Source organism: Ambystoma mexicanum, chromosome 1p, assembly GCF_040938575.1.
Source record: "Ambystoma mexicanum isolate Mex_15411 chromosome 1p, UKY_AmexF1_1, whole genome shotgun sequence".
Taxonomy (NCBI): Eukaryota; Metazoa; Chordata; class Amphibia; order Caudata; family Ambystomatidae; genus Ambystoma; species Ambystoma mexicanum.
Genome location: NC_090921.1, coordinates 703,840,144 through 703,866,586, shown reverse-complemented (window position 1 = coordinate 703,866,586; position 26,443 = coordinate 703,840,144). Strand labels below are relative to the sequence as shown.

Genomic DNA, 26,443 nt, shown 5'->3' with positions numbered 1-26,443 from the left:
CTTATGGCACGGAAAACATTAACAAATAAGGCGAATGAGGGAGTCTCTTTCACAAATAAGGCATACTCCTGGTAGGATGAATACGTCCCTATTTTTTTCGTTTACTTTGACCCAATCGTATTCAATTTTTTAACAAAGTCAGACGCTGTCATAGATCTATTGGCTCCATCTCAATGCATTTCAACAGTGCTACCATTGTTTTTTTTTTTTTTTAAATAGCACAATTGAGTCAGGGCATGACCAAATTAACATTTGGGTTAGGTCTTGATATAAAGAATTCCCTGGTGGAGACAGCATTTTAGAATAACTTGTCAGTATCCTCCAATGAAACTTGACAGCCAAAGAATGTAGTCCAAGTTCGTGAATGATAATCGCCTTAGGAATTGCATTAGAAAGCCCCAGCACATTTTTTCTAATTTTCCCTTGTAAAATATTCAGGATTTTGCCGATGTCAATCAAACAGAGATCAAGGCCAAGAAGTGATATGGCTTCGACTTTGTCCAAAATAGGTTTAAGAGAAAATGTACAATGCTTTTTCATAATCACCCTCATTTGGTATAAGGCTGCAGCCTTTGAGGATGCAGTTGCTGCCTGAACCACTAAGCTTTCAGGCGTTGGGTGCCTGTTCAGATATGGAGGAAGCCTTGTATTTCTTTGTCAATAAGGTATTGACAGACGGAACAGAATCTGGTTTCAACCAGTTTTCCATTAACCTTACTCTCAGGGCTTCATGGAATGGTAATACAGCTTCCCTAATTGGTCCACTGTCTAAGATGGTGATCAGTTTCTACAGTGGCTGCAGGTCTGGACCATCCCAGATATTCAGCTACTTTACCAATAACCATTCTGTAAGAAGGATCAGTATAACCAGCTCTCTCAGCATTACCAAATTCTATTTCTGGTGAGGTTTCCCCAACTACTGGTTTCCTTTAATGTATCCACAAGATTGTGCATCTGAAATTAATTCTTCTGGAACATTTGAGGTTCCATATTCATACTCAAAAGGGGGCTGACCCTCTTCCTCCTCCTCATCTTCAAAGATAGAACCCATCTGTATAAAGAAATCATGTCTTGGAATGGGTTGAACAATTCAGGCTCAGGAATAGATTTTACAATCTTCGAGAGTGAAGAAACCTCCGATGAGGTCAAAGGTGGACGAAAGCTTTAACAGTTTCTTCGACCTTATGTTGCTTCCGAGGCTCAATATGAATTATGTGCCTCGAAGGTTCAGGTGACAACCGTTTCAATTCCTTCAAAGAAGGCTTCAATGCCGTTAGTGAATGTTTCGAGGTAACAGACACCGGCTTTTTTGTGTGCGTCGAGGACGATTCCTTCGATTTATGTTGAGGAACCTCTCTTTTCAGACTCTTAGGCGCATGAGCAGGGGACACATGGGACTCCCTACCAGTCTCAATAGACGCAGAGGGGTGGCCACTTTTCTCAGACTCCTTTAGAGGAAAACGCAGAAGAGCGTGTCTTTTAAAAATGTCTAACATCTTTAAACTGAATTGTTCTAACTCCGCTGGAGTAAAGTTCTTTTTTGGGCAACTAACTCTCTCAGAAGAGGAAGATGAAGACGACGACGAGGACCTGCAATGCTGTTTCTTACCCTTTTTATGGGACTAGGATGACCAGCATCGTGACCCGGACCTCAACGGACCTCGAACGCCTATGTTTCAAAGTTTTTTTTAACAGGAAGGCATCTCTCGAGACAGATGAAGATTTCCTCTTCGAAGGGGTAAGAGCCAGGATTTGGGAGAGGACTTACCTGCATTAAGATTCCCCTTCTTTCCTGCAAGGCCTTAACCGTCATTAACTGACACGAGCCACAGTCATCGACCTTGTGGCCCAATCCCAAGCACCACAGCCAAACACGCTGCGGTTCTGTAATCGACATCTTGGCCCCACAGTCCGAACACTGTTTGAAACGCAATTTCTGTGTGGAGGCCATTGTCGAAGAAAGAAGTAGTGTTATCACTGAGGCAGGTTGCTCTGAAACATGCAGCAAGGTGGAAAAAAAACATAACTGAGGTAACGGTCAGCACGCGTGCCAAAATATATCAGCGTCAACATCACGAACGATGTTACGGAGGCCGTCGAGGACCACTATTCAATGCCGCACGACAATCAGCCCTATGAAAAAAAGTTTCACAGCAAGTTCCAAGCAGACTTGAGTATCAAAGATGAGTAATACGTGGGAGAACGCAATCATTCCAAATAATAGTTTCAGCACTCACTCTCAGTGCTAAAAAAAAATACAAAAAAAACGTGCTTTAGCACCGCACACCCTTTATAACCCCTTCATTTCATTTTGTTCTAGGACACACAAACGTTTTGGTGGACAATAGCTGGGAATGTAAGCACATGAACACTGTGTGCGCTATTTAATTTGGTAACAAAGTGAAATTCAGAGGTAATTGCTTTTGTTACTTCAAGGAGTGTGTTCATTCCCATCAAATTAATCTTGCAGAATTTCAATTCAAGCTAACTGTTTGAATATCTGTTTACATGCAGGTTTACCTTCATAAATTACATTTTGGCAGGCTCTGCATTAACCCAAAGGACTTTATAGTGCAGTTTTAGTAGGCAATTGAATACTAATGTTCCTGTTTCACCTCCTACTATTATCGAGTACACTTCTTAAGCAATGACATCCTCCTGTTTTTACATCTTAGAATCGTTTAGACACCACCTGGCACCAAAAACATACTGGTTGTAACAGTCTTTTACGTGATCACACACTTGCAGATTATCTGAACCCTCTTGACCACACCTTTGAGTACGCAGGAGTCACCTGCATGTTTATGAATTATGTGAACTTTTATATGATTTGCATTTAATGATATATTGCCCCTTATGCAATACAGTTAATTGATTTTGGTTACAAATAATGGTTCCTCTTCTTTCTTTTGAGATATGATACGAATATCCAGACATACATTTTGTCCCTGAGGAACACCACGTGAATGAAGACATATAGCACATCTAGTTGTTGTAATGTGCCATGTCGGATAGCCTTTGTATCTCTTGTATAACATTTGAAAATTGTTTTCATTCTACAATTTGGAGGTTCAAATCCCTAACCATGCAACATTAATTGTTAATCTAAATGCTTTATTACCTGTTGAACATTTCGCTTTATTTTCTTCCAATTGAGGTACTGTATGGTTGATATGGGAGTGATACAAATGTGGACGTATGCACAGACTTCCTTGAGGATGGCTCTTTATTTCATTAATGGTTTTTAATTTGATCTAAATTTCTTATGTTTTGGTCTGGATTCAATACTTTTTAGTATTACAAATGAATGTTGTCACAGTATTCAATAAAATTACACATTATTTACATTAACATTTTGGATTTCTTACGCAGCCCTACTTTTTATTCCTTATTACTGTTTTCTGATTCATTCAACTTTGGAGTTTAAATCTTTTATTCCATTCTTACTTAGATGTCTCATCAGATGTAGACCCTTTTTATCTGAATGATTTTTCTTTTGACATTTCTCTCAGAGAAGCAGGTTCAGATCCCCTTACTAGTATATCCTTTAAGGGTGTTAGGGAGAATTCTCTGTTTAGGCTGAATTTCCCTACCTAGTGAGTCCCCCAGCAGCTTTGCTGGATTTCTGGGGTTTAATTTTTTTCTCCTGCCAAGAGTGAGACTCTTTTACCCTCACTCTTGGACATGTTGAAGTGTGTTTTCTTGGTTAAACCTTGTGTTGAATGGGCTATGGGGTCTCTTACTCCATAGGGCCTCATGTATTTTTGTGATGTGGGTCACACAGCACCCTCTGTGCCGTGACCCAGGGGTGTCCTAGGGACTCCCCAACATAGACTCCATACCCCGGGACTGACTACTGTCTCCCAGGGCATGTAAAGTCACCAAAGACTTTGCTAGTCTTGAATCCTGAACAGAACCAGTACAAACCATCATATTGTGGACGTACTGGCTGGGGCAATTCGATTGCCCCAGGGTCTGTTAGTCGAGGGGGCACGTCTCCGTCCCCCCTGATCGAGTTTTGGCTGGTGGCAGTGGAAACTACTTTTTATATTCAACCGCGAATATTTCCCTATGGGATTTCCCATTGTTTTAGGCTAACACATTTAATTAATTATTTACGGTAGCCTTAAACATACCGCCGGTTTATATATTTATTTTTATAACTCCGGTTGGGACTTTTTGCCAAAACTTGATTCTAAAATGGCGTTGGTGTTCGCCTCTGTAACTCTGACCCAAAGTGGAGCCCTTTGTTCCACTTTTGGCGGGCTTCTCCACAGAAGCCCTCCAAAGTGGTGCCACTCTGTCTGGGATACTTAGGAGGGGTGGAGGGGGATTTAGGCACCCTGGACTGAGTTACCTTGGTAACTCAAGTCGCACTCCGTCCTGATTGGCCCAAGTGGTGAGCCGCCCGGCTCACCACTTAGCATGTTTGAGTGACAGCTAGGCTGGGTGAATGGGGGTTTGCTGCATAAAAGCAGGGCTTTGGGGACTGGGACTTCAGAAGTCGCCACAGGACCAAGAATCCGACGAGGGAAGAGCTGAGCCGACCTGCTTCGACGACACCACCCGGTGGAGCCCTGCTGAACCGTCTCACCACTTTTTCCCGACGACCGAGGAGAACTCTTAACGGAGTGGCTCCTTCCCTTGACTGGTGGGGACAACCAGTTTTCGCCTTCTTTCCGTTCTTTGAGGTATCTCGTGGCCGCCTTGCCTGTGCCAAGCACCCCGGCAACCGGAATACCACACTTTACCCCCATACCGCGAAAGTCGGTACCAACCCTTTAACCGGAGGACTCCGCGGCTGGTTTCTTCCCGGGCAGTGCAACGACCCTCTTCTTCTGCTCTTCAGCGAGAACTTCTTCTCCCCTGACCGACGTCGAGCCCTGCTGCCACTGCCTGGAACAACTGCCACCGCTGGAGGATCCTTTCCGCTTAAGGTACTGTGTTCTGCCTGGCTTCCCTTGCTACCGACTGTACGGGGTAGATTTAGTCCCCGGCTTTCGAACCTGGGAGTGCCTGGGGCACTTTGGCTAAACTTTCTGAGCCACTCTAACCTCTTTTTGACTCTTTGCAAGACTTTGAATCTCTAACTAACAGTGTGATCTTGGGCACATTTTCGCTCCGGCTACTCTAAGAGTGGGCCCTGCCTAGTGACTTTTGCTCACCTGTGACTTTATTCTTCTTTAAGCCTATTGCAAGTGCTCTGGACCTTAGAGTGGTGTGTCTAACCCATTTCTGCTTTTTCTCTCCCTTTCTTGGAAACTACTAGAGTGTCATCTAACGTTAAGCACTCACCTCTGTTTTAATTAAGTGGTGTTTACTTAGAGTTGTCTAGATAGGAGAAAGGATTGAATCTACTTTCATTATAACTGTGTTGAAGTGCTTTTACTATATTTTTGCTAGAGTGTTTTTAACTTATGTGTATTTTAAATAAATAACTATATACTTTTGAAACCAAGCTCTGGTCAGTGTTTGCTTGTGCTATTGTGTTTTGGTACATATTGTGTATACTTTACATACTGCCTAACTCTTCTTGAGAGAAGTCTGACTGCTCAGCCACAGCTACCAGGTAAATCTGGGTGGTACAGACTGCTACCAAAGGGGTTTACTGCTCTACCTGTAGTCTTAAATCTTTTGCAGTGTTCCCCAAGGGAACTGCACAGGTTTCTGCCTAACACTGGTGTACAGCGGTGGGATTTGTATTGAGTATACATTTTATTGTGCTTTAGATACCTTAGTGCAACTAACCACAAAGCTTAGCACTGAAAAAGTAAAACCTCTAACATGTCAGTTATAGAAAGCTATAGTCAAGAGTCCCTTGCAGCCAAAACTGCTGATTGTTTAAGAGTGCTCTGTAAACATAAGGATCTCCTGACTAAGGGCAAGAAAATGGAGCTGATTGAAAGATTGTTAGCTAACCAAAGTCTGGGTGATGGTTCAGAGGAGCCTACCACTCCAGCAACTGTAGATGACAGTATTGAAGTTAACATGGAGCAAAATGTTGATGATTCTGAGGAAGAGTCAGAAGAGGAGGGTGAGGCTGTTGTAACTGTCCCCCCTAGGCCTCTGCCTGCTCTACCTGCTGTACCTACTGGACCTTTACCAGGTCCCACATTTAGTCCTCAGTACTTTGAACTGGAGAAAATGAAGCTAGAATTGGAGTATAAGAAACTTAATGCTCAAACTGACAAAGAACTAAGGCTAAGGGAAATGGAGCTCAAGTATGACTTAGAAATGAAGAAATTATCTGTTGGGAATGTTTCTCTCTCTGGCTCCTCTAGAAGTTCCAGTCCTAAAAGACCCCGGATGCCTAAAGAATTGGTTGGTATGTATGAGCCTAAGTTGGATGTGTTGGATTGGTTGTCTCTGTTTGAATATAATCATGGGCTCCAGAACATCACAGGAAATGACTTACTCACCTGGTTGTTCTCTAGGCTTCCCCCTGTTGCAACTGATGTGGTAATGGAGATGGGGGAGGAGGATAGGAAGGACTATGAATGTGTGAAACTAGCTTTGATAGCTAGGTTTGGGAAGACCCCTTCCCAGTATCTTAAGAGGTTTAGGAGCCTCAAAAAGCATGATGGTACCCCTTGGGCTACCTGGGTGAATGAATGTTTGAAAAACTTAGAGGGATGGATTAAGGGTTACAAGGTGAACACTTATGAAGGTATGAAGAATTTGTTTATGTTGGAGACTATTTATGATGCCTGCTCTCCTGAGCTCAGACAACACTTGGCTGATTCCAGGGAATTAGATTCCCGGAGGCTAGCTAAGGCTGCTGACTTGTGGGTTGCCAACAGGGCCACTCACAAGGATTCTGGGGTAACTCAGAAGAAGGATGGGGAGAAACAGCCTAAAAAAGACTCCAAAGAGAATTCTAATAATTCCTATCCCAAAGAGGGCCCCAAACCACAAAATAACCAGGGTAAGCCACATGGGAAACCTAGTCAGGCTACTGTACCTTCTGGCCACAAGCCAGAAGGAGGTCAGAACAAGCCACCCTTCCAGAGAGCATTTGGACAATGCTATGTCTGTCAGGGTACTGACCATATCAAAGGAGATCCCAAGTGCAAGGGTAAACCTGCAGGGATCAGCACAGTCTCCTTAGCCTTCACTCCTGAGGATGAAGTACAGATGGCTAGTGCCCACTTTGAACTCTTTGCTGAAGAACCCTTGGGTCTTCAAGCAACTGTAAACTTAGAGCCTATGGGTCTGGTTAGTCCCCAGAATAGGGTTGTGTATAACTCCCTACCTGTTAACTCTAAGGTGTATTATGTGGACAGTGTTCTTGTCAATGGCCAGGATACTCCTGCCAGGAGAGACACTGGGGCCAGCAGAACAGTAGTGGATGAAAGCTTCTTTCAACCTGAGGATGTGGCCAAAGCACCCAAAGGTCCCACTAAAATGTCTGGAGGCCCTGCCCAAATGGTTCCTATTCTACCAGCCCTCATTCAGTGTAACAACATGACAGTGAGGATCCCTGTCAGTGTTCAGACTGAGGTACCTGGGAAGGTCCTGTTGGGGAATGACCTAAGAACTCTAGGAGTAGTGTCACATACCCCCAGGCCTCCCAGTATGGAGAAGCAGAACTTAACCAAATTGGCTAGACAGGCTACCTTGAAGGACCCTTCTAAGCCTGTGGGACCCTCTACTGAGAACCCCACTACAAGCCCTGGTGTTAGTAAGTTGACCTCTAACCCAGGCACATTTCAGGATAGTATGCTAGGAACATGGGAGCCCCAACCAAGCTCCACCCTTGTTCCCCTAGTTTCCGAGTCTCTGACCCCCCCTGCTTCTGAGGAAGAGGTGGATAGACCAACTAGGCCCCTATCTGGACCTGAGAGAACTGGTAATTCTCAGTGCTGGTGGAAAACCAGAAAAGAAAAGTCTAAGGCCAAAAACCTTCAGACTGTTGGACCTTCTACTGAAGACCCCAACTCAAATCCTAATATTAGGGGGGAAACTCCTAAAATAGGTAAGGGTAGATCTAAGAGGAAGGGGAAGCAGGTACATTGCCTAACCCCAACCCCTCCAACCAAGAGGCCTAAGACCCAACCTGCTCCCACAAGAGAGGTGGTGAGGAACCTTGGAGGCCCCTCTAGATCTAAGGGAATCCTTTATAAGGACCCCTTGAAAAAGCCTAACATAGGTTCAGAAGTTGTACCAACTTCTGAGGGACTGGTCAACCAGATCCCCTATAACAAAAAGACTGATGTTCCTCAAAGGGTCTGTAGGTCCGTTAGCTTGCAAAAGAAAACCTTTGAGTTCTCCATTGAACATAGGTCAAGGTGTCACCATCAAAATGCTGATGGACTCTCTAGGATGTATATCATCGACTAGAGGTATGAGGTTCATCCAGGAGTGGATTAAATCCTCCTGTCCCTTAGTCTGGGGGGGGCGAGTGTTAGGGAGAATTCTCTGTTTAGGCTGAATTTCCCTACCTAGTGAGTCCCCCAGCAGCTTTGCTGGATTTCTGGGGTTTAATTTTTTTCTCCTGCCAAGAGTGAGACTCTTTTACCCTCACTCTTGGACATGTTGAAGTGTGTTTTCTTGGTTAAACCTTGTGTTGAATGGGCTATGGGGTCTCTTACTCCATAGGGCCTCATGTATTTTTGTGATGTGGGTCACACAGCACCCTCTGTGCCGTGACCCAGGGGTGTCCTAGGGACTCCCCAACATAGACTCCATACCCCGGGACTGACTACTGTCTCCCAGGGCATGTAAAGTCACCAAAGACTTTGCTAGTCTTGAATCCTGAACAGAACCAGTACAAACCATCATATTGTGGACGTACTGGCTGGGGCAATTCGATTGCCCCAGGGTCTGTTAGTCGAGGGGGCACGTCTCCGTCCCCCCTGATCGAGTTTTGGCTGGTGGCAGTGGAAACTACTTTTTATATTCAACCGCGAATATTTCCCTATGGGATTTCCCATTGTTTTAGGCTAACACATTTAATTAATTATTTACGGTAGCCTTAAACATACCGCCGGTTTATATATTTATTTTTATAACTCCGGTTGGGACTTTTTGCCAAAACTTGATTCTAAAATGGCGTTGGTGTTCGCCTCTGTAACTCTGACCCAAAGTGGAGCCCTTTGTTCCACTTTTGGCGGGCTTCTCCACAGAAGCCCTCCAAAGTGGTGCCACTCTGTCTGGGATACTTAGGAGGGGTGGAGGGGGATTTAGGCACCCTGGACTGAGTTACCTTGGTAACTCAAGTCGCACTCCGTCCTGATTGGCCCAAGTGGTGAGCCGCCCGGCTCACCACTTAGCATGTTTGAGTGACAGCTAGGCTGGGTGAATGGGGGTTTGCTGCATAAAAGCAGGGCTTTGGGGACTGGGACTTCAGAAGTCGCCACAGGACCAAGAATCCGACGAGGGAAGAGCTGAGCCGACCTGCTTCGACGACACCACCCGGTGGAGCCCTGCTGAACCGTCTCACCACTTTTTCCCGACGACCGAGGAGAACTCTTAACGGAGTGGCTCCTTCCCTTGACTGGTGGGGACAACCAGTTTTCGCCTTCTTTCCGTTCTTTGAGGTATCTCGTGGCCGCCTTGCCTGTGCCAAGCACCCCGGCAACCGGAATACCACACTTTACCCCCATACCGCGAAAGTCGGTACCAACCCTTTAACCGGAGGACTCCGCGGCTGGTTTCTTCCCGGGCAGTGCAACGACCCTCTTCTTCTGCTCTTCAGCGAGAACTTCTTCTCCCCTGACCGACGTCGAGCCCTGCTGCCACTGCCTGGAACAACTGCCACCGCTGGAGGATCCTTTCCGCTTAAGGTACTGTGTTCTGCCTGGCTTCCCTTGCTACCGACTGTACGGGGTAGATTTAGTCCCCGGCTTTCGAACCTGGGAGTGCCTGGGGCACTTTGGCTAAACTTTCTGAGCCACTCTAACCTCTTTTTGACTCTTTGCAAGACTTTGAATCTCTAACTAACAGTGTGATCTTGGGCACATTTTCGCTCCGGCTACTCTAAGAGTGGGCCCTGCCTAGTGACTTTTGCTCACCTGTGACTTTATTCTTCTTTAAGCCTATTGCAAGTGCTCTGGACCTTAGAGTGGTGTGTCTAACCCATTTCTGCTTTTTCTCTCCCTTTCTTGGAAACTACTAGAGTGTCATCTAACGTTAAGCACTCACCTCTGTTTTAATTAAGTGGTGTTTACTTAGAGTTGTCTAGATAGGAGAAAGGATTGAATCTACTTTCATTATAACTGTGTTGAAGTGCTTTTACTATATTTTTGCTAGAGTGTTTTTAACTTATGTGTATTTTAAATAAATAACTATATACTTTTGAAACCAAGCTCTGGTCAGTGTTTGCTTGTGCTATTGTGTTTTGGTACATATTGTGTATACTTTACATACTGCCTAACTCTTCTTGAGAGAAGTCTGACTGCTCAGCCACAGCTACCAGGTAAATCTGGGTGGTACAGACTGCTACCAAAGGGGTTTACTGCTCTACCTGTAGTCTTAAATCTTTTGCAGTGTTCCCCAAGGGAACTGCACAGGTTTCTGCCTAACAAAGGGTTCTGAGCTAAATTCCTGGCAGATCCTGCAATCCTCTGATGCAGATAATAAATTCCTTCCACTGTAAATGTTATAAGGCAATACATGTTGCACCTCTGACACAGGCATTCTGCTGCATTAAAACCAGAGGAAGCCCAGGAGGGAAAGTTCAAAGAGGTTACCCTTCAGACCCCCACAAAAATGATCAATACATTTTCTTGTATTAATTTATTTTATATTCTCTCTTGGTTAATGTATTTCTTTTAAATGACAAGTAACCAAGGGCTCCTTTCATGTGACACACAGAACAGAATCTGAAAGTGGACTCAGTGCTTTATACCCTAAGCAGTAAACAATGAAAATAACAAAAGTGGAAGAAAGAGTACGATACGAATGTGCCTTCTTCAAAACTGCTTTGTATTCCAAGGATTGACAATAGGGACTATTTTAAGAGAATATATGGGAGTGCCAATGCTGATAAATTCTCAAAATATGTACACACTCTCATATAACCTGGCAATCAGTACATTCTTAAAAATGGTGATGTTGCTGTATTTGAGCTTAGTGCGGTTTGTCTTCGCTTGTAACTTTCACACGAAAGCCTTTTCTTCAGAATTATTGATCACTGGATGAAGCACAACAGTGCGGCACGTGTGGCTACTGGGACACCTTATGGGGCCCATTTTTCCCCAGTTCTACGTTCCCTGCACTGGCTCCCAGTGGCTCAGCGTATAAGATTCAATGCACTGTGCATTGTCCATCGGGCTCTACATTGTCAGGGGGCAGAATATCTCTGCAATAAGTTTGTGCGTTACCTCCCCAAGCGCTCTTTGGCGTTCAGCGTGGGCAGGTCTGCTATGTGTGCCCTCCTTCTGGCGCTCCCGTATTGGGGGACATGGTTTCTATTGCTGCGGCTGAGCTGTGGAATGATCTTCCGCTGCCAATTAAAAAAATGCCTTATCACTTGGTCTTCAGGAAGCCCTTAATAAACACACCTATTTTTATCTCTGCAGTTGATGGCCTTTTGCCTCGGTTGTCTTGGTTTGTTTGTTACTTGCCCCTCTAGCACCATGATGCCTTTGGGCGAACGTGCGCTATACAAGTACTCATAACATAACAGTAGAAACAATCATGAGGAAGGTAGAAACATGTTGGGCAGTCTGGGTTTTCAGTTGTCATGCAGGCTTCTCATTATATACCCGGGAATGCCACAAATTCATTGTTCCTTTTTTTAAAAAAGAAAATGTAATTTTCCATTCATAAACACATTTTGGAAGGGCAACATATGACCTTTAAGCCTTTAAAAGGTCCTGGGTTCAGAATAGTTTCTGTTCAACCACTTAACATCACAGGATTACATCAGTGGCATTTTCTGAGAGTTTTCCTCAAAGTCTGGAATAGAAAGATGACAAAGAGAGAACGTGTGGGCATGAACGTGCACGCACATAGACTGGTGTGGAGCTTTGGGGTGCTGTGCTCATGCATTGTTGTCACCAACCCTTTTACGAATCACTGCGTCTCGTGTAAAACAAGTTTTAGCAACACTCAAAAAAATAGAACATTTTGGATGAGAAAATTAATGCTGTTCTCCTTACCATGCATTTCTCACACTGAATCATGAGCCCTTCATCCTTGTAGAGACCGCAGATGCAGCGGATAACATCATCATCTTTCTCATGGCCATTATCCTTTTCGCAGAGGGATATTTCACTGCCGTCTGCCTCACTGGCAGTTTCCCCTACAATCTCATCAATCTGTGCTGAGGCTTCATGCCGGGCGCTGTAATAAGCCTTTCTCAGTCGACAAACGTCACGTCCAACTTGAGACTTTCTGCCATAAAACCTCTAGGCAAAAGCAAAGTAAAATAAATGAAGACAAGTTGATGGCTCATGTTCTATGTAAAATGTCAGATGGTACCAAAAAACACTAGCGGGATGGTAGCAGCTAAGCTAAAGATCAGCTGAAGGAGCTACAGACGTGAATAGTATGCATTTGTAGATTCTGCAGCCAAGTGGACGTAGATCTCTCGACTATCAGACTTCCCAAGGACAAACAATATGCAACAACAACATGGATCCTATGTTTTGTTTTGTTAACTGGGATTTTTAATTTGCACCAATGCCATTTAACATGGGCCTCCAGGTGATCTGGTGGACCAGAGAGAGTAGGGCGAGTTAGGTTAGTGGGGAGAGAGGGAAACAACAAGATCGTTTTGCTGCTATACTGGTGCGTGTAGCTTAGAAGTATCCGGGTATTGCGTGCTGTAAAAAAAAAAAAAAAAAAACAAAAAAAAAAAAACACAAATGTGGTTTTACCACATTTGCCATCATTTTGCACTTACTTCAAAGGCTGTTACGCCAACTCATGGGCCTTTTTAAACTCTGTATACTAAAAACTACACCCTCCCCCACCCCTTTCAAATAACAAAGTACTATGAACAAAAGCAGTCTTCATTTGTGCAGTTTCTAATAACTTTAATACTCAAAGGAGCCCAGACTTACCTCAGCATTTCTGAAAACCTTTAGCATGTCAGTGTCAAAAGCTTCAACACTTTTATAGTAGCCTGTCAATATCTGCTTCTCAATTGTGATGAGATCAAGAGGGTCCAGAACCTTTTCGTAATATTCAGCATTTCTAAGGACAGGCAAAAGGGTTAAACTGTAACTTTTCGGTTGCAGAGCTTCAGAAACACATTGAAAAGCTTATAAACACCCCAAGGTTAAATAAAAGAAACACCTACTTTTTTCTGGATGGAAGATTTAGCAAGGGGGCAGCGAGGATATGCTCCGAGGAATCTAAAATAGAAGAACACAACCACAAGGGGTCACAGTTCATAGGAAGATGTGTTGATTTGATCATGAATAACTGCAGAGGAACTATGAATAATGTCTTTATGAGTGAATGCTCTTAAATAATAATGACTTTTTCAGGTAAACTCTCCCGTTTCTCACAATCCTTACACTTCGTAAAGCGCATTACCTTTCCAACTAAATGGTGATAAATAATAAGCCAAGTGAAGGAAACAACCTACCAGCTAACTGTTAAATATTATGATGATGGATTTATTACTTCATGGTTGTCACATTTTGAAGTAAAGGGCACTACTTGCATGAAAGTCAAACCAGATATTATCCACTTTTGAGTCTAGGTTAGGGAGAAAATTAGAAAGTGCCCGATAGATGTTAGGGAGAATTTTAATTTCTGTGCCAATTCCCCTTAATCCTAGAGAACCCCCAGCTCTTTTGCTCGACTCAGGGCTTTTTAATTTTAACTCCTGAGTGAGTGGGATCTTTTTCTCTCTCACTCCTGTGTTTTCCTGACTGTGATTTTCTATGTTCCTTACTGTTTTATGGAGTCTGGTAAACTCCATAGGCAAATGCATTTGCATTGTAACAAACATTCCCTTTTGTGCAGTGCCACTGAGAAGTCCCTTGGACTCCTCTTAATGTTTAACTACATTTTCTTGGGTGAAGTACTGTGCCCAAGAATAGTAAGATGACCCCTGTCTTACTTACCTGTACTTTATGGGTCCAACACACACCGCCCGCCCTATGTGGAGTGTTGGGGGTTACCTAGTAATTCCTTTAACACATTCCTCATGTAACATTTTGTTCCACTAACTTACTTGAATGGCGGGTGGCAGTTGTTTCTTTTTTACTACCTAGTGACATGCACCAAAGTGTGACCATTTTCACAAAATGACCCCCCCACCCACCCTTCTTTTTTTGCCATTTTTTGTTAGTTTCTTCTGGGCTTTGACTCTGTTTGCATCAGGTTGGGGTTCCTTTGTTTAGTTTGCCTGTGGTGGGCTTCAGCCCTGAAGCGCGCCCAGGCTCCAGTGTGTCTGGAAAGTAAGGAAGTGAGGGAGGGTCCCGAAACCTTCCTGTCCTTTGTCTCTAGGTGTGCCTGAGTGAAATCAGTTTCTATTGGCCGGCTGGCTGTCCTAAAAGGACAGCCACCCTGCTGTGTGATTGATAGCCACCACAGTGCCATGAATCCTGCGTGCGCTGAGAGAAAAAGGGCACCGCACCGTTGTTGGATTGCTAAGCAACCAAATTCCATAAGCAGCCCGCTGATTGGTTGCTGCATTTCGTTTGTTCAGGCCAGCTCCACCGGAAGGCGAGAGCCAGCCTCCATCCGAAGGGCCAGGCCTGTCTTTGCCTGCCGATGGCGGGCCGTAAGAGCCGGCCACGCTGCATCATATAACCCCAGCCGTAACTGTGAGTACCCCTTGAGTTATTCCTGCTCACAGTACCCATCATTGCAGGACAATCTCTGCCCTTATTCAGCCAAGCAACGTATAATCGCCAGTCCCCTTTGACACATACCACTGGGATATTTTGCGTCTCGGCATAACGTTCACTGGCGTATGCCACCAGAGTAGCAGATCACACCCATCCTGTTCACCAAGCCCCGAGTCCGGACTATCTACTCGGTCTACTTTGAGTGCCCACTCCAACCGTGCTGCCACCCACGCACCATCGCCACAAATTATAGCATCGCCACATTGCTGCCTACGGCGTTGTGTGCCCCATTTGAATTTGTATACCACCAATTGCATTACAAGCCCCATCTGATCTTGTATGCCGCCTACGGCGTTGTGTGCCATCAATTGCATTACGTGCCCCATCTGAATTTGTGTGCCTCCAATTGCCTTTTTGTGCCCCATTTGATCTTGTATGCCGCCTACGGCGCTGTGTGAACCACCTAAAACTTGTGTGCCTGCACCCAGCAGCACCATTTGCCCTTGCTAGCCTCTGTCTCGCTGTGCCCATCCAACAGTGCTGCATCTACGCACCTTTATCCCGAATTGCGTCAGCAGCACTGCACTGCCCCTAACCGCTCCACATTCAATCAACTGTATGTGCCACCCCCTTACGCTGTTCTGCCAAAAGGCTGTTGCTTCCAGGCCTCAACCTCACCACCCAGGCTTGTTGCCCTGACCCTATAGTACTCACCGAGCTCTCTACCAGTCTCTCCAATGTATTCCTCCCGTGATCCATTAGCTCTTCTTGCACAACAGAACGCACACCACACCACCCTCACTGGATACATCCTGCTTGTATTAGTGCTCACCATCTCCTGCCTCCTGAATCCCACCGAGTCAATCATGGTAACTACTAACTCAGCCTCCCCCATCTATCACCCTACCTCATCGGTCTTCCCCAGATGACAAAGAAGCACCCCTGCTAAACTCAGCCTCCAGGCTCACTTAGCATCTAGATTCACCAGACTCCGGTCTCTACCTCCCAAGTACTCCTCCACAATTAAAGACCCTCACGTCCCACTAAAAACATCTCCCCAAACGCCTCTCCAAAGGCTCGCCCCCAAGAAATCGCACTTAAACGCAGCTCAACTCATTAAGCCCTCCCCCTGATAACCTCCCACACTCCTTCCAATAATCTGCCACCTTTCGCGACCACTACCAAAAACAATTGTTCTTCAACCGCTCTTAAATGTGCTCTCTTCACACTCATGTGCTGGAAATCAATGACCTAATCACTACTCAGGACCTAGATCTACTCGCCGTCATGGAGACATGGCTCCATGAGGTGTCCGGTACAGCCATTTCACTAGCCCTCCCGGCCGGATTCTCCATTCTCCGCCAAGACAGACTGATGTCTAAAGGAGGTGGCGTAGCCCTAATTACCAAAGATGCACTATCCATCAGACCTTGCAACCACCAGTGGGAAGGCAACACTGACCTACTCTCAGCCAAACTATCCCTGTCCCCTAACTGCACCATTAATAACTACCTAATGTACCAGCCGACTGGCCCAGCACCAGAGTTCCAAGGACATCTCCAGCAAATCCATCCTACTCGGCGACCTTAATCTAGGCTTGAATGACCAAGGACAAAGCAGCCACAGCCCTAGCCAAAGAAATAAAAGATTTAGGCTTCATACAAAAAGTTATCAGTCCAACCCATTCCAAAGTCTGCACCCTCGATTGGGTGGCACAGGGATCAAGTCCTACAATTTAAGTGGGGGGGGGGGGGACTCATCAACAAACGCAATGTGTGTGACTTTGCCAGAAATTAGCATATCAAGGTGAAATATGCACATTTCATTAAATTGGCTTTGCATAACCACCCAAATTGAACAGGACGATTGGCATTTGCCTTTCATAAAATCAACACACACACAAAACCAAGACAGAATATTTTCTTCTAATAGTGTTTTTGAAAACATTAAAAGGTGTGCATGTTTTAAACTCCAAGAACCAATACAATTGTTTTCCCTGGGACTGGCAGTACTGAAATGGGATATTTGATCTTTAGTTGTTGGTTATTTTTCATCAGGTTATATAGTGCAGTGGTGAAGTGTCCGGCCTACAAACCTGACGACTGCTGTTTGATCCCTGAGGTCAGCTTTCATTCATAAATTCAAAGAGTGCATCCAATGTTTCTCTTTTAGCAGGGGGGGGGGACTGAGTCCACCCTTTGAATAAAGTGGGTGGACTCCGTCCCCTCGCGTGTATCTTCGACTTGAGCCCTGGAGTGGCAGACCACAATTGCTCAACTGCCCTCATCTCCAACTCTGCCTACCAATGGACGGACCATAACTGCATCCAATTCACCATCCCCACCACTTCCACCATTAAAGCTCTCACCTATGCCCCTACTCCAGCAAAGGTCAGAAGCTGAAAAAAACGAACCAAGGACAACCTTTGTCCTTTCCTAGAAGTCCCTGAACTTAAGCCCCCATTCTCGAGTGACCCCAGTACACTCGCAGACATCTACGCCGACACCCTCACCAGAGCTGTCAACACTATAGCCCCAATCAAATAAAAAAAAAAAAAAAGAGAAAATAATCCATGCACACCAACTCATGTTTCAGGGATGAACTACATGCCCTACCTACCGGTAAGGGTAAAGCCCTAACCAACTGGCAATCTAAGCCTAGCGACTCCACCAAAGAAAAATTTAAAAAACGATCTTCACAATATAAAGAAGCCATTTTCAAAGCCAAGTCAAAATACCTCAACCTTAGGATATGCAATGCCAATTCACAATCCAAGGAAATGTTCTCTATCTTTAAAGACATCATCACCCCTCCTGCGAGCCCGGATGAAATCATTAAAGATAAAGCATGGTGCACCAGCATACAGGCAGCTCAGCTCAACAAAATTGAATTACTTGAAGAAAAAAATAGAAGCTCAATTGAAAGCCCTACCAATATTGACCACCGTCCCCTAATTATCGCAACCTTCTCTTCTCATTCCATGACGTCTCTAAAACTGAAGTCTTTGAGCTCCTCCAGCAGCTGAGACCCTCGGCATGCAAAGGAGACAAATGTCATCACAGCATCATCAAAGAATGTGTTGATTCCCTGGCTCCTCATCACGGCATTTATTAATGCTTCCTTCAAAACCTGTACAGTCCTCTCCAGCCTCAAAGAAGCCTGGGCTCGGCCTCTTCGAAAAACGTGCCTAGATCCCTCCTCCCCTAACAATTATCGCCCCATTACCATTGTCCCATTTCTCCTCAAAATCCTTGACAAAGCAGCCCACAACCAGATCCAACATTTCCTAGAAACCAACGCCATGCACAGTAAAAGGCAATCATGGTTCTGTAAAGGCAACGGCACTGAAACTGCTCTTCTGGAACTTAAAAATCAAATAACGGCAGTAATGGACAAAGGCAAATCTGCCCTCCTCCTACTCTTTGACCTCTTGGCCGCCTTTGACCTTGTGGATCACAAGACTCTCACCTCAATCATGCAGCTCACTTCAACAAACCAGGCCTCCTCTTGGATCACATCTTTCCTTGAAGACAGAGCCACAAAGGTCTTCTCAGACAGTGCAAACGCAGCTCCTTCCATCATCCAATGTGGAGTTCCCCAAGGCTCCTGCACAGCTCCCACTCTATATAACCTATTAAAAAAACAAACTCTCTTTGATAGACTGGACTCCCTCGGCATAGTTTATACCAACTATGCTGATGATACGCAGGTCCTTTTACCACTCTTTGGCATATATGACCAGGACGCTGCAGCCCTCCGCGAGATCTACACTACCATTGAAGCATGGATGGCAGCAAATGCGGTGCATCAACAGCGATAAAACCAAGATCATCATTATGGGCCCCCAAAGAAACACTAGCCAAACTTAGCCATCAATACTGCAACTTTACTATCGATAGCTCGATCATCCCAGTCTCATCAGCAGTCAAGACACCAGGGGTCTTCCTAGACTCCATGTTGTCTATGACTCGCCAAGTCAGTGTTATCGCCTCTGCACCTGCCACACCACCAAGCTTATAAACACAGTCGGTCAAGTGGCACAGCGAGTAGAGCGCCCGCTTTGACACCCGTGCAGAGCCTGTTAACGCAGGTTCGAATCCCGGCGGGGCCAAACTCAGCCTTTCATCCTTCCGAGGTCGATAAATGAGCACCACACACCGTGGGTAATAATAAGCAGCGCTCAGATACCTGAGGGTTTGTAGCGCTATATAAAAGCCTAATTATTATTATTATTATTATTAGTCAAACATTTCCTCTCCGACCAGAACTGCCTATCTATAGCGAGAGCTACCATAGGGGTGAAATTAGATTATTGCAATGCTCTCCTACCTGGCACATCCGCTAAAAATCTGAATAGACTACAAATAGTCCAGAATAATGCTCTCAGGATCCCAAAAAGAGACCACATCACGCAGCAGAGGTGAGCTGCCCACTGGCTCACCGTTAAGGAGAGCATCACGTTCAAGGCCCTTACTCTAACACACACATGTTTAAGCCTCTCTGCCCCTCCTTACCTATCGGAGACCTTATCCAGAGACACATTATCACATCCAAAAAGAACCTGCCACGCAAACAAACTTTGCATCCCACTTATTAAAATAGCCAAAGCAGGTGGGATTGGCTTACCACACTTAGCACCCAAACTTTGGAACACCTTACACAACTCACTTAGAGCCAAGACTTCCCACGCAGCCTTCCGGAGAAAACTCAAACCAACACTCTTAACTAACACAGCCTTCCCGCACCCCCCTCTCACCTCCCTCACTATGCCTGCAACTAAGTATGTACTGTTCCTTCTGTCTATAACTCATGTGATTTTCCACGTTCATGATATATGTCTGTAACAGTGCCACAATACCCCCGGGCTGCTGCGTGCTTTAAAATGTTAATAAATAGATAGCACAGGGCTGTGAATGAATGGGAACTTGCATAAAAAGCAACGTTTTTGGGACTAAGAACAGAGTCGACCACTGGAGGACAACATCTGAAGCAGAAGACAAGCGAAGATGCCAGCAGCACCCTCCTGGACAGCAAAGTGCCTGGTGAAGCCCTGCAGCTGTGCTGACCACGTTTTTGTAACGGCAGGGAAGACCTGTAAAGGACAACTTCCTCCATTAGGCTGGTGGGACCAACTAGCCTCGAGACAAACTATTTTGGTGCAACTCCGACTTGCTGTGACTTTCCAAGGCTGCAGAAGGCCAATGCCAGGGCACCTCAACCACTTGTGAGTGCATGGGCTTCTTCCAAAGTACGAATCTGGACAGATCTTCATAGCCATCCAGAGGACCCTACAGAAGCAAGAAATCTGCATCAAGAGTACCCCCACCAGAGTCCAGGACCGAGGGATCAAGGAAATCCTAACCAGAGCTTTTCGTTCTTCGTTGGTGCTGAGAAAAAGGCACCAAAACCACAAAGAGTAGCTGAATCGACAAAAATCCATTGCTGCTGAGTCCATCTCTTGAGTGCTGCCATAGAAGCGCACCAGACGTCCTCCCTTTCGTCACCACGGCCAAGGACCAGGAACAAGGGTCTACTGCAATGCATCGTGAAAGCAACCACCTGGAACATTTTCTTCATTTTCAAGGTACTGTGGAGTGCTTCCTATTTTTGGGAGTGCAATTTAACCCTACACTAAGTTGATCTAAGCTTACCTGCACTGGTCTTACAGCCTGCGCTTTCCAAAGGTGGTGACTCCTGAGTTACAGTGATTTCTATTTTGAACACAGACTATTTAAGTACAATTTTCTAAGAAGAGCAGGAGAACTTTGACTGTCCATTGACTTTGGCTGTCCAGGCTCCCTAAAAGCCTCCTTCTGGACCTTTCGGCTTTGACAGTGCTTGCTCCCTTACAGGTTATAAATGTTCAACACTTTAATGCTGGAATAATTGACTGCCTGCATCCTTATGGGAGAATCTCATTGTTCTTTTACCTCATCAGTCTGTTCAAATCTAACCTTAACCTTTGCTTCCTTAAACAACTCAATATTGCAAAGGTGATACTAAATAAATGCTATACTGACCTCAAATGATGGCACCTCTGGGTGCTGCAACATGTCAAACATATGAATGAATCACTCACATGTTGAAGAGTGAGCTAGTGCTAACAAAGAGTGAGGCACTTTGGAATAGGTTTTCTGTTTCGGGTTAGTGTTTGAATGAGACTGGTATGTAAAGTACTGGTGCAAGATGAAGTGTGTGCAACTCATTTTGCTTGATATTAACCATTTTTTTTTTCACAAAACTTCAATGGCAGACTCAAAAAGCTGTAAAAGGGAAAAGCAGAGGACAACTCAGACCACAGGGAAACAAACCTTTGTAGCAAATTATACTATCACAGATGTCCTTGAAGATCTGTGCCAAGCGTGCAGCTCGAGCAACCTCAATATTTTCCTCGGCAGCTGCCAACCGGCGGGTGCGAACAGACCTGGACGTCTGCAGCGCTGAGAACTGGGTCATGAAGACATCTGGAAAAGACAATGGCTCCACTGTAAGGACTAAGCAAAGCAACACGTGCAATATTATGCAATGTATCAAACAAATACAAAAATATGTACATTTGTTATTGTATGTTTACCGTCATTTCTTGTTACGTGCAGATTTCAAATCTGTAACCATTACCACAGCTTTTCCATGTAATAGGGTTTATGACTAATTCAGTCAAATGATGAAATATCTCTATGAAGCCAAAGTGAAGATGTGGGATTTGCGTCATTTACTTATTTTGAATTTTTATTGTGTTATAGTTTACAATGTAAACCTTTTACAAATCAACAGAAAAATAAAGAAAATACAAAACACAACAAATTAATACAAATCATTGTTGTGCCCTAATTGCTTAAGTAACATTATGCAAGCAGCTAAATTGACCAACTACATACCTGGACTCTGGCTCATAATAACATTGCGTTGGGGCTGTGAAAAACCAAAGGGTGTTTCACAACCTAGTCCCCGGGGATCCCGTACTCAGGTGGCCAGGAAAAGGCCATCCCTTTTGGATCCTGACCCTGGGGGTGGACAAGCGAGAGAGGATCACCTGGGTAGGGGGGTCCTCTGGGAGTGGGGGAGAGGCACTCTATGGTGAGAGATGGTATCCCCCTTTTTCAACCCATCCAACCACTATAGCTGCTCATTTTATGGGAAACTAGAGCTCCCATAATTCTTCCCAACTTTACATTGACAACACTACTGAGCCGAGGAAGATGAGGAATGTGGCCAGAAAGATTACCTCTACTGACTCGCAATGGCTCAGTCCCTGTAATGAGGCCAGGCAGAGTCAGGCACATTATCCTAACTATACACACCCGCCACTTGTTAACACTCCCCGTCAGGATAAAAGGCACACTGTGAGCGAGGCTGGGTACGAGAAGGAACAGCTCTTTCGGGGCTGATGCGAACCAGGCTATGGAAGTTGGAAGGCTAAGGGAATGATCGGCAGTTGCGAAGAACGAGAGAGAGCCAGGCGAGAAATCCACACTTTCAGGACGCCGTAAGCGTTCCAAGACTATAACCAAGTGAGCGGAAGAGAGAAATCTTCAAGGTGCTTGGAAGGGGCCCGAGACCGCCCCGGTTGACTGGCAAAGTTGGGGAGGAGGCGTTGGTAACGGCCTTGACTGCTACATGAAAGCCGTTGATGAAAGAAGACCAATTAACATGATCAGTGAGTTATCGAGGGCAACAAAAGCCCAGTTTGTGTTAAAAGCAAAAATGACTAACCAAAAGTTGAAGGCATAATGGAAAGGACAATTGCTGAATTGTAAAAGGAAAGGATACAGAGTAAAAGTTGTCCTGCGAGGCGAAATCGCACATTTGAAAGTCTCTGTGAAATGTTCTAAGTTGAAGTGTATTACAACGGGAACCAAAGGCAAGAAAGTAACTGTGATCCCAAAAAGAAGTTGAACAAGTGAAAAGCAAAGTATGTGAACTCTGAATATGCCAAGAGGGCAAAGTATATGACCTTTTAAAGAGGCCTTGAGGGCAGACTAAAGAGAATAAGAAACTACAAGTACCAGGAGACATTGGTGTTGCCTTATGAGAAAAACTGTGGATTGTAGAATTGTTTAAAGAGAGGTTGAAGTGGTCATGCAGAGCTCTACGCAAAGTCCTTGCAGTTTCGAAAGTCTTAGACAGTGAAAAGACACCCAATACAGAACATGGGGAAGGGAACCTTCACTAAGAGATAGACAGACTTGAGCCCGGCAGAGGGAAGCCTGTGTTAAATTGTGGGAAAGTAAAGGTCAAAAGTAGAACTGAGTATTTATGACAAGGCGGAGGAAGCCTAAGGAAGTGATTGAACTACCAGACGCTTGAAGCCAAAGCCTGAACTGTTTTTTCAGAATGGGCCTTTTTATTTTGATTAGACTGACTTGGATTTGTTTTGTTATTTGTTTAATGGTCAAGACTACTCCCATTCTAGAGTTGGGGCCAGTTAGGAATTCTACTAACCCAACTCAAAATACCAAATAAAGGTTTTCCAAACTTATATATTTTGTGCCTTTGTCTGCTAGTTGATACCATGCCTTCCTTACGTGACCCAAAACACTCCCAAAAGGGTAACATTTTCTTTAAAAAATATAATCGGAGCAATTGAGAGAGCCGTCACCCATTCATTAGTCTATTCCATAAATTGTTCACAATGACCCCTGAGTTTCAGTGTATACATCTTTCAAAATAATATAGTATTCTTTGTATTAAACAGGGACATTCTAAGGACAAATGGCATAGAGTTTCCCATTTGTTTCCTTTGCAGATCCTACAATTACGTAGTTTGTAATTCTGATACAGGGTCTGGCCGTTTCTAAGGTATTATTAAACCTGAACCTAATAAAGCATGATCTGTAAACAGGCAAGGGGAATTTTATAATAGGGGATCTTAGTCCTGGTAAACAGTTTACATACTCTTTACAGAGTTTCAGTTTTGAAAAACATTCATGATTTTCTATATTTTCCAATTCAACTTCTTTCTTATTAATACAGGATTGAGTTCCACCTGTTCCATATCAATGTATGCTTCAGATAAATAACACATGCAACTTGTAGCACAGTAATTTGTTTTTTTTGGTGCAACCTAACCTAATCTTTTAGATAATTTCCCCTTTCTGTCATTTTTTTAAGGATACAATCTATTTGTTCCATTTATAGGTGTACCACCATGTGCTTAGACTCCGCTCTAATCTCATTAATGCAAGGATTGTGGTAACCCCAATACTGGTCTCCACGGTTTCCCTTCAATGGCATGCAGTAATTTCCTGTCTTTAATTTCAAACAACTATAGAACATACGTGACAGATGGAATTACTTTTTATTTATAAAAATCTGAGGCTGGAAAGAGAAACCGTGTTTAACTGGTATAATTTTCACTTGACAAATGAATTACTCACTCGTAGTTTTTCCTTATATATGCAGAGTTGGTTCTAATTAGTGAAGACCAAACCCGAATAACAGAGCTGATCCAACTCAGTTATTTTATTAAGAAACATCTATGACATTGGCTGTTAAGCTTCCAATTAAAGACTAACATCCTGGATTTACTAGGGTTTATCTCCAGCCTGTTCTCTCTGGCATAAAGTTGCACATATTCTAGACTCCTTTCTATCATCATAAGGGTGGAATCGATCAAAATTACATCATCTGCATATGCCATCCAGCCCACTACCAGCTGTCTTAGTCTTGGGCGGAGAAAGGTTGCATTTATGCAGATTTTCCGGAAGGTCAGAGATGTATAAATTAAACAGGTAGAGAGCAAGAACGCACCTCTGCCTTAAACCTGAACACCCCTAGAAAGTGCACTTTCCGATTCTTGACGTAGTCTTAAGCTGTTATCTGTGTGAAAGAGCAACAACATATTCAACAAGGTGAGAGTGATTGGCTTGCTTTCCCCAAAGACAGTTTCTGTCCAGTTTGTCAAATGCAGCAGACATATCAAGACTGGCTGAAAAAAGGGCCTGGCCCTTAAGTCAGAGGGCTTTAAGTCGACATAAAATAGACAAAGCCATTTAGGAGGCTTCCCATGTTTCTGCGAAAGCCTGTTTGGTACATACTAATCCTCTCCATCCCCTCAGCCCACTGGGTCAAGTCTTTAAGGTCAAAGGCTGCGAGTACTTTACTTGTATCAATCGGGGAAATCTATCTATAGCTCATGGGGGAATTACAATACCCTTTTTTATATAGATGTGGACAATAATTGACTTATGCCATGAATTGGGTATCCGTCCCCTCCTTACTACTTGGGTGAACAATGTTAACAAAATGTTTGCCCATAGTTTGGAATTACCATTTAATACTATGTTGGATATGCCGTCAAGGCCACAGGCGCTAGGATTCTTTGAGTTTTACTATAGCTGTTTCCAAGTCATCAAGTTCAAAGTTAATGTCCCAAGAATCAACAAGCACAGCAAGCTTGAATTTCTCTTTTTCTTCCATGCTAAGGTACAGCTTCTCAAAATGCTGACATCAGACGGATTACAAAATACTATTGGCTTGTTTTAGATGCTAGGCTGAGTACTGTCCATTTAAAAGTCCCTAAATACCTCTGTTATCTCTCAAGATTATTACATTCACCATCTTTTCATTAGATTGTATGTAATTTTGGACATTATACAATTTTCCAATGTTTGAATCTGTCTTATCTGTCTGAGTTCGTCAAATTGATCCTCAGAGTTCAGGGATATATTCCCATTCACCTTCCTTAATTCCTGTCGCATTGTGGCTTTATGTGTTAGGCAGAAACCTGTGCAGTTCCCCTAGGGACCACTGCAAAAGGCTTAAGACTACAGGTGTTGGCAGTAAACCCAATTGGTAACAGTCTGTACCACCCAGATTTACCTTGTAGCTGTGGCTGAGCAGCCAGACTTCTCTCAAGAAGAGTTAGACAGTATATAGAGTATACAAGATAGGTACCAAAATACAGTAGTACAAGCGAACACTGACCAGAGCTTCGGTATAAAAGTATATAATTATTTATTTAAAAACACACTTTGTAAAATACACTAACACTAATATGGCAAGCAAGTTCAAACACAGTCACTATTAATATATATACATCCCTGATCACTTTTTGAACAAGTCTTAGTTAAAACACCACTTATTTTCAGACAGAGGTGAGCGCTTAACCTAAGATGGCACTCCAATAAGTTAATTAAAAAGGGGGGGGGAAAGGCAGAATTAGGAACATACACAATACCAACACTTTAGGAGAACCAGAGCAAGCCAGAAAAGGCAGAATCTACTGAGGAGCAAGAAAGTCATAGGCCAGGCCCACTCTTGAAGAGAGCAAGGCGTAATGTGTCCAAGATCACACCGTGGAATAGTACTTTTAAAGAGTCGTTGCAAAGAGTTCAAAAAGGGTTGGCTCAAGTCAGGAAAAAAGTTAGTTAGCAGGTCCCAAGTCACCCCAGGATAGAAAGTCAAGGGTTTACAGGACACTTTGAACAGTCTGTTGCAAGGGAGACCAGGCGGGACTCAGTACCTGAAATGGTGAGAAAGCTCCAGCGGGGGCAGTTGTTCCTGGCAGCGGGTGCAAGTCAGTGTTTCGTCCAGGGGAAGAGGAGATCTCGACATGGAGGAAAGCTGGAAGTCGTTGCGCTGCCAGGGAAGAAACCAGCCGCAGAGTTTCCCGGTTAAAAGGTACTACCCTTTTATTTGCGGTAGTGGTGAAGCGTGGCTGTACGGCCGCCGGGGTGCTTGGCGCGGGC

The 26,443-nt window shown here is 44.3% G+C and overlaps 1 protein-coding gene across 2 annotated transcripts in view; it reads right to left on the bottom strand.

Annotated features, from left to right (window-relative positions):
- Positions 1–26,443, bottom strand: part of ASH1L (ASH1 like histone lysine methyltransferase) — a 2,936,548-nt gene that overhangs the window by 963,090 nt on the left and 1,947,015 nt on the right. For both annotated transcript variants that reach the window (XM_069650029.1, XM_069650033.1), the window contains exons 17-20: positions 21,065–21,217; positions 13,250–13,304; positions 13,011–13,143; positions 12,105–12,353 (exon numbers count right to left, since the gene is read on the bottom strand). In XM_069650029.1, the coding sequence (XP_069506130.1) occupies positions 12,105–12,353; positions 13,011–13,143; positions 13,250–13,304; positions 21,065–21,217 (590 nt within the window). The remainder of the gene's footprint in view (positions 1–12,104; positions 12,354–13,010; positions 13,144–13,249; positions 13,305–21,064; positions 21,218–26,443) is intronic.